Source organism: Eretmochelys imbricata, chromosome 2, assembly GCF_965152235.1.
Source record: "Eretmochelys imbricata isolate rEreImb1 chromosome 2, rEreImb1.hap1, whole genome shotgun sequence".
Classification (NCBI taxonomy): domain Eukaryota; kingdom Metazoa; phylum Chordata; order Testudines; family Cheloniidae; genus Eretmochelys; species Eretmochelys imbricata.
The window spans coordinates 222,319,958-222,338,611 of NC_135573.1; the positions used below are offsets into that span (position 1 = coordinate 222,319,958).

Genomic DNA, 18,654 nt, shown 5'->3' on the forward strand with positions numbered 1-18,654 from the left:
CCAGCATCCCACTTAAAGGATTATTGGCAATGCATAGAAAATATTCTCCTTACAATTTTGCTCATTTCTATAGTCAGTATTTCTCTTCCCTCTGTTTTTATCATCTTTGCAGGAATCTCAGTGGGCTCAGGGTGTATAGTTTGGCATCTCCCTTTTAAAAGTCCACAGAGTCTCTACAGGTAAAATTTACTCATGGTGTGTAGGGCCACTGTAAGACCTTTGCACCTCTTAAATCCCATCCAAGGGGCAGCATTGAGGGAGCGAGAGGCAGAATTTCATTCCTCCACATGCCTTGGAAAAGATCCCTGAGCTAGCCCCACACAGGCTGCCAGAGAAGAATACTGGAAGGTCCACCAGGGGAAAGGTTGTTGGAGCTGTGCGGAGTGTTGAGTTTCAAAAACAGGAGCCTAAAGGTAGACTCCTGAATCCATTTTTATGGGGGGTCAAGTTCTGTTGCTCATTCATTTTTATTTTGGTTCTGTAATTTGTGTCAGGAGCACCTAGGATAGGCACCCCCTTGCTAATGGGGAAAGGACCTGTCATTAAGGTGTCCTTCTCTCTGGAGCTACTGCCTTAGAGACATATAGGGCTAATGGTGAACTGTAGAAGGAATATGGAGTCACCAGTGACCACTCCCTTTACTTGAGTTTCAGACGAGCCTTGTGGGTAGATTAAACCACACAATTACTGTTTAAAGAAGATCCCTGCAAAAGGGATCTTCTTCCATGTTCCTTGACCGTTACACCTAGGCAAAGTCACATTGGAGCCAATGAAACTCTCTGCCTGTGGATCCCACTGCAGGATCAGGCAGGAGATAATCAAAGGATCAGATCTGTGGCTTCTGTAACTCCAATGGAACTTCATTATTTACATCAACTGAGGGTCTGTTCCAGATTATTTTCACTGCAGCAAAACTGGAAAGAGCAAACATCCCATGTAGGGTTTTTAATACTCCATATATTTGATCAAAGTTATTTAAAGCAGAGTCAAAACCTTTCACATTCTCAAACAGTGACTCACCTGTAAAGTCTGCTCACTAGCACCTCATTGGTGAATCCCATTCCTCCCCAGAACTGGAGGCAATTATCACTCAGCTCACGGGCTAGACGACCTGCCTTTAGTTTAGCCATGGAAGCAAATTTGGTCACATCATTGCCTCTTATATAGAGAGCTAAAATAAAAAAGCACAAATTCTATAGTAAGTCACTGACTGCAGTATAACTTCACTCCCAACCCCCTTCCCACAGATTTCCAATCATGACAATTTTTTGATATTAAGAGTATATTCCTGAAGCCAAATGTGGAAGCTTACCAACAGCCTGGTAGAGCAGAGAGCGAACAAGTTCCACCTCAGTTGCTAATTCTGCCAGGCGAAAGTGCACTGTTTGGTTATGCAGTACTGGCTGGTTGTATATTTTCCGTTGGCGAGTATAGTCAATAGTTTCTTCTATCACATTTTCCATTGGTGCCAGGACTAGAGGAATCAAAGCACAGAACAACAGCTGTTTTTACTCAAGGGTTTTGCGGTTATGTGGTGTGTGTGAGGTTTGTTAAAAAGGAAGACTTTTTTTTCCTCCCAGCTTGTGTGAAATAGGTACAATGAATAAACTAGTTATTTAAAAATAAATTATTCTATGGGGCTTATTTACTATTTATAGTTTCACTTCCCCACAGATGTCCGTCATTCCAATATGTCTTGAAGAAAGACTTTAGAGTGTATGTATGTATAAAGAACATCTTCTTTTCTATATCTACTGCCACTACCCTTGTCCATGCTTCAGTAATCTCCTACCTTGATTATTGTAACCTTCTTCTCTCCATTCACCTCATTCCTTCTAGGCCATCCACACGGCACAGCTGCCAAACTCATCTTCCCTGCCTCATCACCCATCTTTATGAGTCCCTTCAGGGACTCCACATCCCATTCTGCATCACTTTCAAGGCTACTCCTTGCTTCTGTCTCATCACTGGTCACCCATCACACCCATATAACCTTCTGTACATGTTGGGACAAGCTAAAGGAACAAAGAATTCTGAACTGTAGGAACATAAGAATTACTATACTCAATAAGACCATTAGTCCGTAGAGTCCAGTGGCCTCAAAGGATGGTGTAAGAATCCTAGAGTGTTACCCTGGATTTGAGGGGTAGGAGTGTACCCCAGAATGTGATCATGCTAATGGCAATCCTATTATGTGCATTCAGCCACCATGAATTAATAAAATAGAACACCACATAGTATAGGGTTAATTTGAAAGCAGGCTTTTAGAGGCAAGGTCAAAACTAGCTGGCAATTTCTGCTAATCAGAATAGGAGTGGAGAGAAAAAGGTCAACAACTGAGACTGAAAGAAAATAAGTGGACAGAAAACCTTGAATCTGGGCGCCTTTGATATAGAAGTTTATTACAATTAAGATTGTTAGGAATGTTTGTTGATAAGTAGTTTATTGAAAGTTAGGAAAAGTGATGATTTAGTAGGGGTCACGATGACCTACGTGTTTTGTAGAAGTTAGTTATAAAGGTTAGCTAATACAGTGTACTTGGAGCAGACCTCTGAAGCCATCCTGAGAGACATTTTTCCCTACACCTTTTCTCCCCAGTGGGTTAGCAACTGGCCAAAGTAAACCTGCTGTTAATTACTCAATACTATTCCAGATTTTAGGTAAATATTTGGGATGTTCTAAACTTATTGCTTATGTCTGTGAGTGCTTAAATCTAATAAACTGCAGTTTTAGACAGAGCACGCTTACTTGCATTAATCTTTTATCAGATGGAATTTCTGTGTTCCCGTTGATTTATTCTTGATACCACCTAGAGTGAAATAGTTAAGTTACCACTACTGTGGGTTCTGAAAACCCTGGGTAACAACAGTAGACATATGTGGAACAATCTGCTCCCCTGTACATAATTTCCCATGCCTAGTCTTTCTACAACTCTCCTTAAACTAGAAGAAATGAACTAAGCTCTCTTCATTCTACTGATAACCAATGTGCAAGGTCATTCCTCAGGGATACAAAGGGGACATCCCCATCTACTCCCAAGCCTAACAATCTGCCACATCAGAATGCAGAGCACCTCATGCCTAAACATTTATCATTGTTCTCTGACTTGGCCCTGGCTGCATGACTCACAGACCTGAGCCCCCATGCACAAATTAAGTATTTAGAAAGATACCATTCTACGGACTTAGCACACATTAAACTTTCCCATCACCTCCAAGTTGAATATAGGAATTAATAAATAAAAGAGATCTGCACTTTACTGTCCAGGTCCCCAGTCTTACAGTGTGATCTGCTAGCATCTGTGGGACTCTGTAGGGGTCCATGTTGTCCTGAGGGCAACATGACAGATTTTTAAAATTGAATGGGCATGTCACATTATGAACAGAAAGGTGTGCTTCATTATTTTCTTCAAGAAAGCAAGAAACACAGCTACTTTTATTAATGTCTGTGATATATTTACTATATTATACCATAAGTGATTCGCCACTTGCGGCCCAATCAGCACACAGCTGCGGCCCATGTGACATCCTCAGGGTTATGCAAGTAGTATTGCATGTGGCCCACAATGGTAAATAGGTTGAGAACCACTGCTATACACCAACTATAAAGAACTCAAAGAAGACTCCACACCACAGTTTACCCAGGAATTTAAGGAGATCATCAAATCCTCCCCCAAACAACTCAAAGAGAAACTCTACAACCTCATCCCCCACAAATCCACTCTAGGGACCTTCTATATGCTTCCCAAAATACACAAACATGGGAACCCATGCAGACCCATCATATCTGGCCACAGCACTCTGACTGAGGGAGTATCAGGACTCATAGAACCCATATTCCAACTACTCACCGCACAAAGGGCCAGCTTCCTCCACGACACAACTGACTTCCTCCAGAAACTCCACAACATTTATAACCTCCTCAGAACACCATCCTTGCCATTATGGATATCAGTAGCCTGTACACCAACATCCCTCGCATTGCTGCCTGCCTCAAATATTTACAAGATAATGGACAGCCCTCAGATATCCACTCCAAACACATCATCAAACTCATCCATTTCATCCTCACTCATAAGAATTTTACATTCAACAATGAACACTTTGTCCAAACCATGGGAACAGTGATGGGTAGTAGGACGGCTCCACGATATGCCAACATCTTCATGGGACACCTTGAGGAAGAATTTATGGACAAATGCAACACAAAACCAATGATATACCTGAGATACGTTGATGATATTTTCATTTTCTGGACCGATGACATACACTCCATCATAGATTTCCACCATAACTTCAACAACTATCACCCATCCCTCAAATTCTCTGTAGAACACTCCCACACTAGCATCAACTCCCTGAACACCATGATCAGCTTCAACAATGGAACCCTACAAACAACTATATACAAGAAACCCAACATAATCACACCTGCCTTCACAGATCTAGTAACCACCCAAACACATCAAGAAATTTATCTACAGCCAGGCACTCAGATACCACAAAATAGACTCTGAGGAGAAAAACTGGGATATATACCTCAACACACTTAAAACTGCCTCCCCCAAACAAGGACACTCCACCAGAGAAGTAGCTCACATCATGGAACACCCAAGTACCCTGAGAAAGCTGCTTCCATACAGAAATAAAACCCCCTCTGACCGCATATACCTAGTTGTCACTTACCACACCCCACACTGGAACCCATATGGATTATCATCAAACAATTACAACACATACACAATGGGGACCACACTCTGAAAGAAATCTTTCCTGAACCCCCTCTTTTGGCCTTCAAACAACCGCCAACCTCTCCGAGCTTATCACTAGAAGCAAGGTGAGGATACACCAGATAGGATACACCAACTCAAAGCGGCAGCAGCCCTTGTCAGATCAAGAAATGCAAAGCCTGTAGGCATATCTCCACTGCTCTGATGATCAACACCCCCACAACATACCTAGCAAGATTCATGGGTCCTACACTTGCATATCACACATATGGTGTACCTCATACAGTGCACTAAATGCCCCAGTAATAACTATGTGGGTGAAACCAGACAAACACTGCTCTCACATGAACTCACACAGAAAAATGATAAAAGACAAAAACACTCCATCACCTATGGGTGAACACTTTTCACAACGTGATTACTCTGACCTCCCAGTCCTCATTCTCAAAGGAAATCTGCACAACACTTTCAAGAGACAAGCCTAGAAGCTTCTCTTCATAACTTTGCTAGACACTAAAAATCATCAACTGAAAAGAGACACTGGATGACTGGTAGGGTGTTAACTGGTTACTTCACCTTTAATGGTCCCTTGAAATGTGTGTTAACTACTTATGCTAAACAATCTGTTTCACCTTGTATTTAGCTCTGACAGTCTGGGTACATTTCCCAGACCTGAAGAAGAGCTCTGTGTGACTCAAAAGCTTGTCTCTTTCACCAACAGAAGTTAGTCCAATAAAAGATATTACCTCACTCACCTTGTCTTTGTGACACATTTAGCAGACAAAGAGAGAAAGGAATGTTTAATAATTTGGGACCACATTTTGATCTGGCAAAATAAGATTTTTATGAAACATAAGACCAATAAAAACATTTCCAGAAAATTATTCTTTTTGTTCTATTCTTAATATAAATTCCAATGGAAACAGATTAAAACAAAATTCTTTGAAGATGTGCTACTTCCTCAGGTATACAAACTATGGATTAGGCTATCAGATAGACTTGAACTGGTCTATGCTTTATAGGAACAATTTTGTGTCCAGAAATAATTGCATCTGCACTGAACTGCAAGGGGACACTTTACAAGATAGACTTCAACCTTCTCATTTGTGGGTCCCAAGAGGTGAGTAGATTATCTAGAAATGTTTACACCTGCAGGGATGGAGGCTGGCCCTGAAAATCTGCCCCTATTTAGAAAATAAAAGATTTTAAAAATATCGTTTTACAGGCAACTTAGGCCCAGTCCTATATTTGATTTCCCAGGGTTGAATCCCCACTCCCATGCGGATCCAGTGGCAGGACTGGAGCCAGAGGTATGAAGAGATTTTTAATATAATATAGTTTTAACCTTGTTGTCCTTTAAAAAAATGAAAAGGAAATACACGTTATTCTGTCAACTAATGTTTCTCTCAGTACAACAAAAAGTCTTTGTCAGCACATTACAGGCATCACATTACTTTTTAGGCTGAGCTACAGGACCACAGATCCCTGCAGATCACATACTTAAAAAATATCTTAAAAATGAAAAATTGTTTCCAAGGCTGTGCTAATTTGGTTGACTTTGTTTTCAGAGAAATTCAGTCTCAGATGTTTTTTAACAACATTAATCCCTTTACAAAAAGCTGTCTGGCTTTATCATGTCTACCAGGAAGTTTCTCTGAACCTCTGTCACCTTTCTCATAACAGGACTCTTTTCCCCATTTCACTGTTATTTCCTCAGATAAAGTGTAATTTAATCCTCTATCCTTCAATTTTGATTTCTCAGCCACTTTCTTTTGTTTGTCTTTTATTTCAACATCCATATTATATTCTAAACTTGGAGGAACTTTCTATTACATTTTATAGAGAAAATTTGTACACCATACCTACAGAATGGCAGACTATATCCTGGAAAGCTGTGACTCTTAAAAGTATTTAGGGGCCATAGTGGACAAGAAACACAACATGAGCTCCTAATGCGATAGGGTGACCAGACAGCAAGTGTGAAAAATCGGGATGTGGGTTGGAGGTAATAGGAGCCTATATAAGAAAAAGACCCAAAAATTGGGACTGTCCCTGTAAAATCGGGACATCTGGTCACCCTACAATGCGATGCTGTGGCAAAAGGGGCTAATGCGATACATGGATGTATAAATGGGAGTAACAACAGTAGGGAAGTATATGGCATTGGTGAGACTGATACTGGAATAGTGCATACGTTCCTCGGGATGTTGACAAATTGGAGAGGGAGCAGAAAAGAGCCACAAAAATGACTCTAGGCTTGGAAAACACCTTTACAGTGAGAGACTTAAGAAGGTCTATCTGTTCAGTTTATCGAAGACCAAACTGAGAAATAACTTGATTACAGTGTATAAGTACCTTCACAAGGAGAAAATACCTGGTACCAAAGAGCTTTTCAGTATAGTGAAGTAAGCCATAACAAGAACCAATGCCAATGCTCAGAACCTGAAGCCAGACAATTTAATCAGAAATAAGGCACACATGTTTAACAATGAGGGTGATTAACCACTGGAACAAATTACCAAGAGAAGTGGTGGATTTCCCATGTCTTCAAACAAGACTGGCTGCCTTTCAGGAAGATTGCTTTAGACAAAACCACAACTTATTTTGCTCATTAGTGGAATAACTGGATGAAATGCAATGGCGTATGATACACAAGAGGTCAGGCTGGACAATCCTATGATCCCTTCTGACCTTAAACTCTATGGCTCTGCAATGTAATTCCTGCCACATCAAAGCAGAAGAGAAGGGAAAATCTGGAAGTGGTTAAAATTTGAGTGGCATTCCCAGTGGGACAGCTGTTGGAATGTTCACTTATCCCTGTGGAGAGAGGGGAACATCAGCTCTTCAGTTACTGTGGTAATTATGAGAGCAAGTCATAAGAGAGAGAGATCTGCAAATTAAAATTTAAAAATTGACAAGATTTCAACGGGGACAAAGCTGCCTTTTCCTTGCATACAATCCCCAAGGGATAGATGGTAACTGCTGTGTAATGACATACTAATTAATTAAGAAAAAAAGCTTCTATATGGCTTTGATGGGACTGGTAGAAGAGCAGAATGATACAAATATCTGTAGGAAGAATCTTGTCACAGTGAGACTCTTTTGCCTCTTTGGGTGCGGCGGGGGGGATACTTTGTCTTTTAAGCTTCAGCAGCAAACCTTTGTCTGTGTTATGGAAAGAATTCTGCAGTTGATCCCAATGGTTAAGGGACAGCTTGTGACTGACTTTGTGGATATGCAAGACTGAGGAGATGGAAAAAAGAGTTACTCCCAGCCCAGGGGCTAGAGACAGTCAAGATTCTTGCACTCTTCGGGTGAAATTCACCCTCAGTGCAGAGGGCCAGCATAAGGCTGAACAGGAAAAATCTAGCTTTGTCCCTCTATCCCTGGGCTGGAGGAGGCATACTCAGTCGCTCTGATCGGGTGGTGCATGCACAGTCTGGTCAGCACTAAGAACTAGGAGAGGCTGGGCATGCTTAGGGAGGGTAGATTCTTTAGAGACATTAGGTGTTAAGCTCTAGCAAGTGTGATGGGGCAAGGCCAGATGGCTATAGAAAAGTAGTGGGAGATAGATATATTAGCTCCAGGATAAACAAATCCCTGGTAGCAGGATAAGTGAAATGGCAGCTGCTCCAGGTCAATTAAGACACCTGGGGCCAATTAAGAACTTTCCAGAAGGCAGGGAGAACGCTAGGTTGATTGGGACACCTGAAGCCAATCAGGGGCTGGCTGAAACTAGTTAAAAGCCTCCCAGTTAGTCAGGTGGGGGTGCGTGTCAGGAGCTGTGGGAGGAAGTTGTGCTGTTAGGGAGACTGAGTAGTACACACCATATCAGGCACAAGGAAGGAGGCCCTGAGATAAGGGTGAAGTGGAGCTTGAGGAAGTGAGGGCTGCTGTGGGGGAAGTAGGCTAGGGAATTGTACATGTCATGTTTCTAAAAGGTCAGCTACCATAGCTGATACTATTAGGGTCCCTGGGCTGGAGCCCAGAGTAGAGGGTGGGCCTGGGCTCCCTCTCCCCCACCTTTGCCCCCTGATTAATCGCTGAGACTGGGAGATAACAGAGACTGTTCAAGGAAGGATAAGTTTGCCTCACCCACCTCGCTGGCTTATGATGAAAATGGCTCAGTAGACTGTGACCCTCATCTCTAGAGAGAGAAGGGTTACGTGGAGGGTCACAGTGAGCCTCTGAGGCTAGCAAAATCCGCCAGGAAACGCGGGACCCTCAGAGGCAAGAACAGAGCTTTGTCACACAAGTCTCTACTGAGCATATGCAAACTGTGATTTTTCTGAGACTTATTACTTGGCCAAATTTAGGTAGATTTCCACAGGGCTGGCAAAAAGGCATATCCTTCACCCCCTACCAAATTTCAAGTCCCCACTCCAAAGCCTGAGGATGCTAGAGCTGTTCAAAGAAAAGGTCACCAGATTTTTTTTTAAGATGAGCCAAACAGCCTATTTTTTCCTAATCTCATTCTCAGAAATCACTGAACCATTTTGGATGACATTTTCCAGAAGAATTGAGACTGAATACAGATGCCCAGCATGTAAAATTTCAGCCCGAACAGTTAAAGTTGGACAAAGTTATAAGCAACTGAAAACAGCATCATATAATGGGACACATTGGGCAATCTTAACAATAGACAGAGCTACCAGTCCTGTCTAAAATACCTTTACATAACTTTGAAATTTTAGTAAAGATACACTTCTTAGAGTGGGCCAAATAATACTATAAACTAAGTAAATATTGTAAAAGAGTGAATGGTTCAGGAGGCTGGTAAAGGGACACAGGTTTGAATTTGTCCTGCATTAGTAATGATTGAAATTTGATACCATTTGATTACTATTTGGTAGTCCAAGTTAAGTTAATTATTAATAATACTCAGCACTTGTGTGGTACTTTATGCACTAATAAGTGCTGGCTGTCACAATCAGTTCTCAGTCAGTAAGTGTCTGCATTACAAGACCACCTTCACAAAACTTAAAGAAGGCACCATAAAAACAAAAGTCAGACAAACAAAAAAACCCTCCATCTGCTTCTGCTTAAGTTCTGCAAAATTCCCATTGACTCCAATGGGAGCAGAAGCAAGCTCTAAATGGGTCTAGAGACTAAGCCACACTCTCACTCCCACAGAAGAGGCCTGCCAGTTCAGGCTTGAGACACAGAGGCAGAGCAGCACGGGGAAATTTGTCCTGCCACTGCTTATGCTGTACCTGTATCAAGGTGAATAGAAGATTTGAGACAGAGAGCTGTTAAAGAAGAGCACCTTTACACAGCCACAAAATTCTCTTAAGAAAAAACAGAAAATTATAACTTCTCCATTACAGGCAGTTTCAGAACGCAGCCTTATGGTAAATCCATGTTTGCTATTTTCCATATGTATTATGATCATCTTTGTATTTCATTGGCAGCCCATACACAATGCTGCTGCTTCTTCCTCATGCTGTTGTCAGAAAGCTCCAGCAAAAACAAACACATAAAAAAACTCCAAACCAAAAAAAACAAACAACAAAAACCATACAGTGCCTCACTAGTAGTATCCAAAGGTTACTTTCTTTCCATTTCATTTTTATTCCAGCTATACAAAGATAAAGTTCTCTATGTCTAGACTATGACCAATTTTACAAAAATGAATCACAAGAGTTAGCTGTAATCCACCACCAGGAAAGTAAATTCTGTTAGTCATTTTGTAAGAGTCTTCTCTCTTGCCTGGAGTATGGCTGATGACTTACTGTTGGCTACTGCCCATAAACGCTCTTCCTGGAATTGCAACATCTGGTATGTAAAGCCCATTCCTTCCTCCCCAATTCGGTATTTGCTGGGAACTCTGACATCTTCAAAAAAGATCTGTGCTGTGTCTGATGACCTCATACCCATCTTGTCTATCTTTTTAGCAATGGAAACACCTAAAAATAAAGATGGATTAGGAAGAATACAGGGAATAAGAGTCTACGGTATATAATTATATATATTAATTTAACAAAAGAAAGAGTTCTGTACTAATATTTGCAAATTTGAAAATGTCTATGCTTAGGCTACAATAAAATCCTAAATTTAAGAAAACATGAAAGTGTCTTAAACCTAACCACAGCATTCCTTCCCTATCTGTTAGAACACCACTATTTTTAAATGGGAAATCAGAATTTTCATAATCCTAAAGACCTTACTTCTCATAATCCTAAAAAATTAATGATTTGCTAGTAGAAATGGCCTTTATTTTAATAAAAAGAAAAGGCGGACTTGTGGCACCTTAAAGACTAACACATTTATTTGAGCATAAGCTTTCGTGAGCTACAGCTCACTTCATCGGATGCATTCAGTGGATGCATCCGATGAAGTGAGCCATAGCTCACGAAAGCTTATGCTCAAATAAATTTGTTAGTCTCTAAGGTGCCACAAATCTGCCTTTTCTTTTTAGGGATACAGATTAACACGGCTGCTACTCTGAAACCTTTATTTTAATGGACCTCTAGAAATCTAGCAGTATCAGGTTAGCTTTTATGTTATTTTATATGGTATAAAATGCAGAAATTAATGTAACTTTTTGAGTGACAACACTGCAGTAAAGGCAGTAATAGATATTTAGGAATAAGACCATTTTATCTGTGTATTTTGTAACCTCTGAGTTATCTTTCAAATATATGAGCAGTTCCCAATTCATAAATATCTGCAAATTAGTCTCACATAATGTATAGGTTGTCATATCAACTCATTTTCAGGATTAGTGAAACTAGATCCAAGACTTTCCTTTCCCTCTCTCAGTGTACTATGTTGCAATGATCGCATTTTTCTGGAAGGAGGGTACCTGTCTGGTCAAAATGTCTCCAGTGACATTAAAAAGCCACATTACATATGTATGGAATACAATGGAGGCTTTCAGCAACTAACACCAGCTATTCATTTTCTTCTGCCAGCTAGCAGTGACCATTTTGCAGCTGGACAGTTACAGTTAAATCACTTGAAATTAATCCCCAAACAGCGTCAACAGCATAGAGGAATTTTTTTTCTTTTCACATGAGGAAAAAAAGCATTTCTGCCTCTAGTAGTCTTGAGTGGCATCTAAATGCATATGGCTCATTATTTAACCCTCCTGAGAGCATTGCTCTTGACCCTTTGTTAATTGCTCTTTTATGAAAACAGTTTAAACATCAGATGTCAGGGAAAATGTGTTTTGGTCCACACTGAAACACTTATTCTCACTACTGAGCTGCCATAAAAAGCAATCCCAATCCCACTGAAGTCCCACATCTCATCAAGGTGTGAAATTTATTCTTGCACAGATGGGCCAATGCACCACTTCAGAGGCGCATATGCCTCAGGTGGTGAATTTCACCCAACATAGAGGTAGGATTTTCACAATCTAGTTTCAAATGGTATCTTCTCTACAATTATGGTATCTTGCCAGGCTGTATCATTCACTCACTCCAACAAGGAGATCCAAAACGAAACAATATGAGAACTCCTCCTTTTTTTGGCATACAGAGATTGAATGAGCTTTACACCAGGAGGTGGGCCCAAATCCATAATTTTATTTAGCATTATCTAATAATCCATCTCCATAGTAGACATGATGTCAGATTAGGTTGAAATAAATGTTGTGCTCTTCCAACCACAGTGTTAGCAGTGGCTTGTGTAACATTAAATCACAAACACTATGTTAATGCAATAGTAAAATTGCATGGTTAAGCAACCAAAGCTTTAGAAATGATAAAATTAAAATTGAATGCGATACCTTAATGCTCCCACTTTATGTTTGTTATGTATTAATGCACAATCTTTATTTACATGATTACACATTATGACTCAAATACCATTTCTCAGATGCATTCTTTATATAAGAAATACATATATTACCATCTTGTATTATGTTATCGTATTATTATATATGTAATATCTTGTATTATATGTATTACTGTGTGTATAGCAGACAAGGCCCCTAAAGTAATTTTTATTACAATTGCACAATATAACATCTGAATATACTACAGATAAAATATTGTATACTGTTATATAGTAATAGTGAAAATGTGCTCATATATAGAGGCGTATATTTAAAATTACAACATAAACACTTTCAGTGATCATGTTTCTTCAGTTATGATTAAAAACTTCTTACTTTAAATAATTTACTTAGTAAAACTAAATACTTAGCCCCTAGAAATATACGTATGTTTTAAATGCTCTTATGGTGAAAAAGTGTTTGTAACTTGTACATCTATTAATATACTGATAACTTTCTAAGTAGTAGTATATAAGTATAAATTCTGTGCTGTAATTCTCACTCACTAAAGAAAGAGTTCAACAGTATTTTGGAAAGATGAAAGGCGAGCACAGAAGTTTACAGTTTTTATCCTCCAAAGCTCCATGTAGTCTATAAAGATAAAATAATACACAATATATTGTGAGGAGTAGCTGAACACCATTTTGGGGGGATGAGGTGGGGTGGGAGTCGTGGAGGACCAGAATCCAGGACAGCATTTGTGGACCCTCTCCAAGGTTAAAACACTGGATATTATGATAGTTTATTCAGAGTTTTGCTTCAATCTGTTTTTAATGATGTTTTGTAAGGTATTAATTTTGTCCTTGGCAATTACTTAACTGATCTGTTTCCAGAGTAGCTTATAAATTACTCCAACAGAAGCCTATTGATAGACTTTTTTAAACAATATTTCTGGCCAGAAGAAACCTTTATGTTACAGTAGCTTTGGCATCAGAGTCTGAAGTCTGCAAAATATTTAATTTCCTCCCTTTGTCCCTTTCTGTTCATTCATTCATTCTGTACCTACCATTTAATATTTCAGAGTGACATAGAATCATAGGACTGGAAGGACCTTGAGAGATCATCTAAAGTCCAGTCCCCTGCACTCATGACAGGACTAAGTATTATCTAGACCATCCTTGACAGGTGTTTGTCTAACCTGCTCCTACAAATCTCCAGTGATGGAGATTCCACAACCTCCCTAGGGAATTTATTCCAGTGTTTATCCACCCTGACAGTTAGAAGTTTTTTCTAATGTCCAACCTAAACCTCCCTTGCTGCAATTTAAGCTCATTGCTTCTTGTCTTAGTCTCAGAGGCTAAGGAGAACAATTTTTCTCCCTCCTCCTTGTAACAACTTTTTATGTACTTGAAAACTGTTATCATATTCTCTCCAAGTCAGTGGTGGGCAACTTGAGGCCCGTCAGGGTAATCTGCTGGCAGGCTGCCAGATCGTTTGTTTATATTTGCACGGCTATCTGCAGCTCCCATTGGCTGAGAATGGCAAACCGCGGCCACTGGGAGCTGTGGGCGGCCGTGCAAATGTAAACAAATGATCTGGTGGCCCACCAGCAGATTACCCTGACAGGCCGCGTGCAGACCACAGGTTGCCACAACAGCTGTAAGTCTTCTCTTCTCCAGATTAAACAAACCCAATTTTTCAATCTTCCCTCATAGGTCATGTTTTCTAGACCTTTAATAATTTTTGTTGCTCTTCTCTGGACTTTCTCCAATTCATCCACATCTTTCCTGAAATATGGTGCCCAGAACTGGACACAGTACTCCAGCTGAGGCCTAATCAGCGCAGAGTACAGCAGAAGAATTACTTCTCGTGTCTTGCTCACAATACTCCTGTTTATATATCCCAGAATGATGCTTGCTCTTTTTTTTTTTTTTTGCAATAGTGTTACACTGTTCACTCATATTTAGCTTGTGATCCACTATGGCCCCCAGATACCTTTTTGCAGTACTCCATCCTAGGGAATATTTGCTTGGTTACTTTATTTGACAATATAACACTGAGTTGAGGACATATTATGTTCTCTCCAAAAGATTTTATATCATATGCTGTAAAACGCAATAAAAAGAAAACTGTAAGAAAAACAAATCAGTGCTTTTACCTGGTAGGTTCATTGGTAGACATATAAGAGATTTATTTTGGTGGGGAGGTCCTTCACTGGAATTTGCCAGCAGGCACATCCAGTCAGCTTGACATCCTGAAGTAATCCACATCTTGCCACCATTTATGACATAGTCATCGCCTTTTCTTACTGCTGTTGTTTTGATACCTATTTAAAAACAAATGTGAAATAAGAGGTTCTTTTCACGGATCAGGTGACTGAGGTGTGATTGGTAGCGTTAATCTCTCAGTCACATCAGCAGTCAGATAGCTAGCATTCACTCACTGCTCAACAAGTGTTGAGAGTCGTGGAAGCAAATGCTAAAGATACCATAATTGTTCATCTGCATTCATTTAAGTCATATTTCAGATTAAAAAATACCAGGTACCAGGGCTGGTTCTAGGTTTTTTGCCGCCCCAAGCTCCGAGAGTGCAACTGCACAAGTCAAAAAAAAAAAAAAAAGGATGGCGGCCCCTGGAATTGTGCCGTCCCAAGCACGTGCTTGCTTTGCTGGTGCCTAGAGCTGGTCCTGCCTGGTACCACAATAGGATTGTGCAGACAACCTTTACGTTTGAATGACCACTCTGCTCTACTACATTTTAGGTAATCTAAAGAAAAAAGATGAATGAAATGAAACCAATGAGAAATGTGGGGAACCAGATCACCTAGGCCAGTGGTTCTCAACCAGGGGTACACATGCCTCTGGGGGTACGCAAAGGTCTTCCAGGGGGTATATCAACTCATCTAGATATTTGCCTAGTTTTACAGCAGGCTACAGAAAAAGCACTAGTGAAGTCAGTACAAACTAAAATTTCATACAATGACTTGTTTATACTGCTCTATACACTAAAATGTAAGTACAATATTCATATTCCAATTAATTTATAATTATTAGGGCTGTCAAGCGATTAAAAAAAGTAATCACACTCAACTGTGCAATTAAAAAAATTAATTGTGATTAATTGCACAATTAATTGCGCTGCTAAACAAGAGTAGAATACCATTTATTTAAATATTTTTGGATGTTTTCTACATTTTCAAATATATTGATTTCAATTACAACACAGTATACAAAGTATACAGTGATAACTTTATATTTTTTATTACAAATATTTGCACTGTAAAAAACAAGAAATAGTATTTTTCAATTCACCTAATACATGTACTGTAATGCAATTTCTTTATCATGAAAGTTGAACTTACAAATGTAGAATTATGTACAAAAAAATAACATAATTTAAAAATAAAACAATGTAAAACTTTAGAGCCTACAAGTCCACTCAGTCCTACTTGTTCAGCCAGTCGCTCAGACAAACAAGTTTGTTTACATTTGCAGGAGATAATGCTGCCCGCTTCTTGTTTACAATGTCACCCAAAAGTGAGAAAAGGTGTTTGCATGGCATTGTTGTCGCCGGCGTCGCAAGATATGTATGTGCCAGATGTGCTAAACATTCATATATCCCCTCATGCTTAAGGGAGGATAGACATCCAGAGGATGTCTGTCCAAGCTGATGACGGATTCTGCTCAACAACGATCCAAAGCAGTGCGGACCGACGCATGTTCATTTTCATCATCTGAGTCAGATGCCACCAACAGAAGGTTGCTTTTCTTTTTTGGTGGTCATGTTCTACAGTTTCTGCATCAGAGTGTTGCTCTTTTAAGACTTCTGAAAGTATGCTCCACACCTCGTCCTTCTCAGATTTTGGAAGGCACTTCAGATTCTTAAACCTTGGGTTGAGTGCTGTAGCTATCTTTAGAAATCTGACATTGGAACCTTCTTTGTGTTTTGTCAAATCTGCAGTGAACATGTTCTTGAATCAAACAACATATGCTGGGTCATCATCCTATAATACCATAACACAAAATATATGGCAGAATGTGGGTAAAACCATGGAGCAGGAGACATACAATTCTCCTCTGAGGAGTTCAGTCAGAAATTTAATTAATGCATTTTTTTAAACAAGCATCATCACCATGGAAGCATGCCTTCTGGAATGGTGGTCGAAGCATGAAGGGGCACTGTAAGTTGCACTTTCACAATAAAGAGATTGCACTACAATACTTGAATGAGGTGAATTGAAAAATACTATTTCTTTTGTTTGTCATTTTTACAATGCAAATATTTGTAATCAAAAGCAATATAAAGTGAGCACTGTACACGTCGAATTCTGTGTTGTAATTGAAATAAAAAAATTTGAAAATGTAGAAAAATATCCAAATTATTTAATACATTTCAATTGGTATTCTATTGTTTAACAGTACAATTAAAACTGCAATTAATCGTGATTAAATTTTTTAATCACGATTAATTTTTTTGAGTTAACTGCAATTAATCAATAGCCCTAATAATTACATGGTAAAAATGAGAAAGTAAGCAATTTTTCAGTAATAGTGTGCTGTGACACTTTTATGTCTGATTTTGTAAGCAAGTAGTTTTTTAGTGAGGTAATACTTGAGGGTATGCAAGACAAATCAGAATCCTGAAATGGGTACAGTAGTCTGGAAAGGTTGAAAGCCACTGATCTCGGGTGCCCTAAAGTCAGTCCCCCTGGTTGGAGTATTTCCATTGCCTAAAAGGAACCTTGTGTGAAACAGAGCCACTGTAGTAACATGGCCAAGGCTCCCTTATGCCTGATTGATCACAGAATCATAGAATATCAGGGTTGGAAGGGACCTCAGGAGGTCATCTAGTCCAACCCCCTGCTCAAAGCAGGACCGATCCCCAATTAAATCATCCCAGCCAGGGTTTTGTCAAGCCTGACCTTAAAAACTTCTAAGGAAGGAGATTCTACCACCTCCCTAGGTAACGCATTCCAGTGTTTCACCACCCTCCTAGTGAAAAAGTTTTTCCTAATATCCAACCTAAATCTCCCCCACTGCAACTTGAGATCATTACTCCTTGTTCTGTCATCTGCTACCACTGAGAACAGTCTAGAGCCATCCTCTTTGGAACCCCCTTTCAGGTAGCTGAAAGCAGCTATCAAATCCCCCCTCACTCTTCTCTTCCGTAGGCTAAACATCCCAGTTCCCTCAGCCTCTCCTCATAACTCATGTGTTCCAGTCCCCTAATCATTTTTGTTGCCCTCCGCTGGACTCTTTCCAATTTCTCCACATCCTTCTTGTAGTGTGGGGCCCAAAACTGGACACAGTACTCCAGATGAGGCCTCACCAGTGTTGAACAGAGGGGAACGATCACGTCCCTCGATCTGCTGGCAATGCCCCTACTTATACATCCCAAAATGCCATTGGCCTTCTTGGCAATAAGGGCACACTGTTGACTCAATGATCCTTGCTTGCCACTTGGAACCACTGGCAGCTGGCAAGTAGAGGAGTAGCCTTATACCGGGGACCAGACCCCTCCCCCCTGCCCCTGACTGGGTGAGCACAGAGGTGACTGAAAGCCTCCTTTGCACCCCACATTTCCTTTCTCAGCTGCATTGAGTGTTCCTCCTCCCTCTTCAGTTAAACAGAGAGACCTCTTAAGAATAAAAACAGATTACCTTTGATTTTCCAAAGTGTTATTCCAAGTGTATTATGCCAATCAAGTTAGATGATAAATAACTTGTACCTAAGCAGAGAATTTAAGTCACAATTATCTGCACCACTCCATCCCTAAATCAAAACCATATTTAGAAAGTTCTGATATTGATTTAATTTAACCAGAAAGGCATTTGTTAAAATAATTGGTCAATGCTGTGTTTCCTCTGCTAGTTACTTTATGTTAATTTACTTTCTGTTACTGGAAATAAAACTAATGATAACAGTGAACTTTCCTACAAACAGAGCCAATTTACTGGAAAGAAAATGACGGTGCATGGTACAGAGGGATTAAAGCATATCATTTCCATTACCGTTATTTAGACTAAACCACCACATGTAACACTGAATAATGATCCTGGAGATATATTTGTCTTTAGAAATCAGAAATCAAAATGTAATCTGTGTTTTTGACAGAGCAAATATTCTAGAAACTAAACATTTTACATGGTTTTATTGACCAAGAAACTTCAGCCACCATGAGCTATAATCTCATTAGCCCTGTCTGC

At 39.8% G+C, this 18,654-nt stretch overlaps 1 protein-coding gene across 1 annotated transcript in view; it reads right to left on the minus strand.

The window, feature by feature from the left end:
* The window catches only part of LOC144260695 (putative acyl-CoA dehydrogenase 6), a 132,089-nt gene that overhangs the window by 4,571 nt on the left and 108,864 nt on the right, over positions 1-18,654 (minus strand). Inside the window, exons 5-8 of the mRNA XM_077809402.1 lie at positions 14,608-14,775; positions 10,462-10,635; positions 1,313-1,474; positions 1,021-1,171 (exon numbers count right to left, since the gene is read on the minus strand). Of these exons, the coding sequence (XP_077665528.1) occupies positions 1,021-1,171; positions 1,313-1,474; positions 10,462-10,635; positions 14,608-14,775 (655 nt within the window). The remainder of the gene's footprint in view (positions 1-1,020; positions 1,172-1,312; positions 1,475-10,461; positions 10,636-14,607; positions 14,776-18,654) is intronic.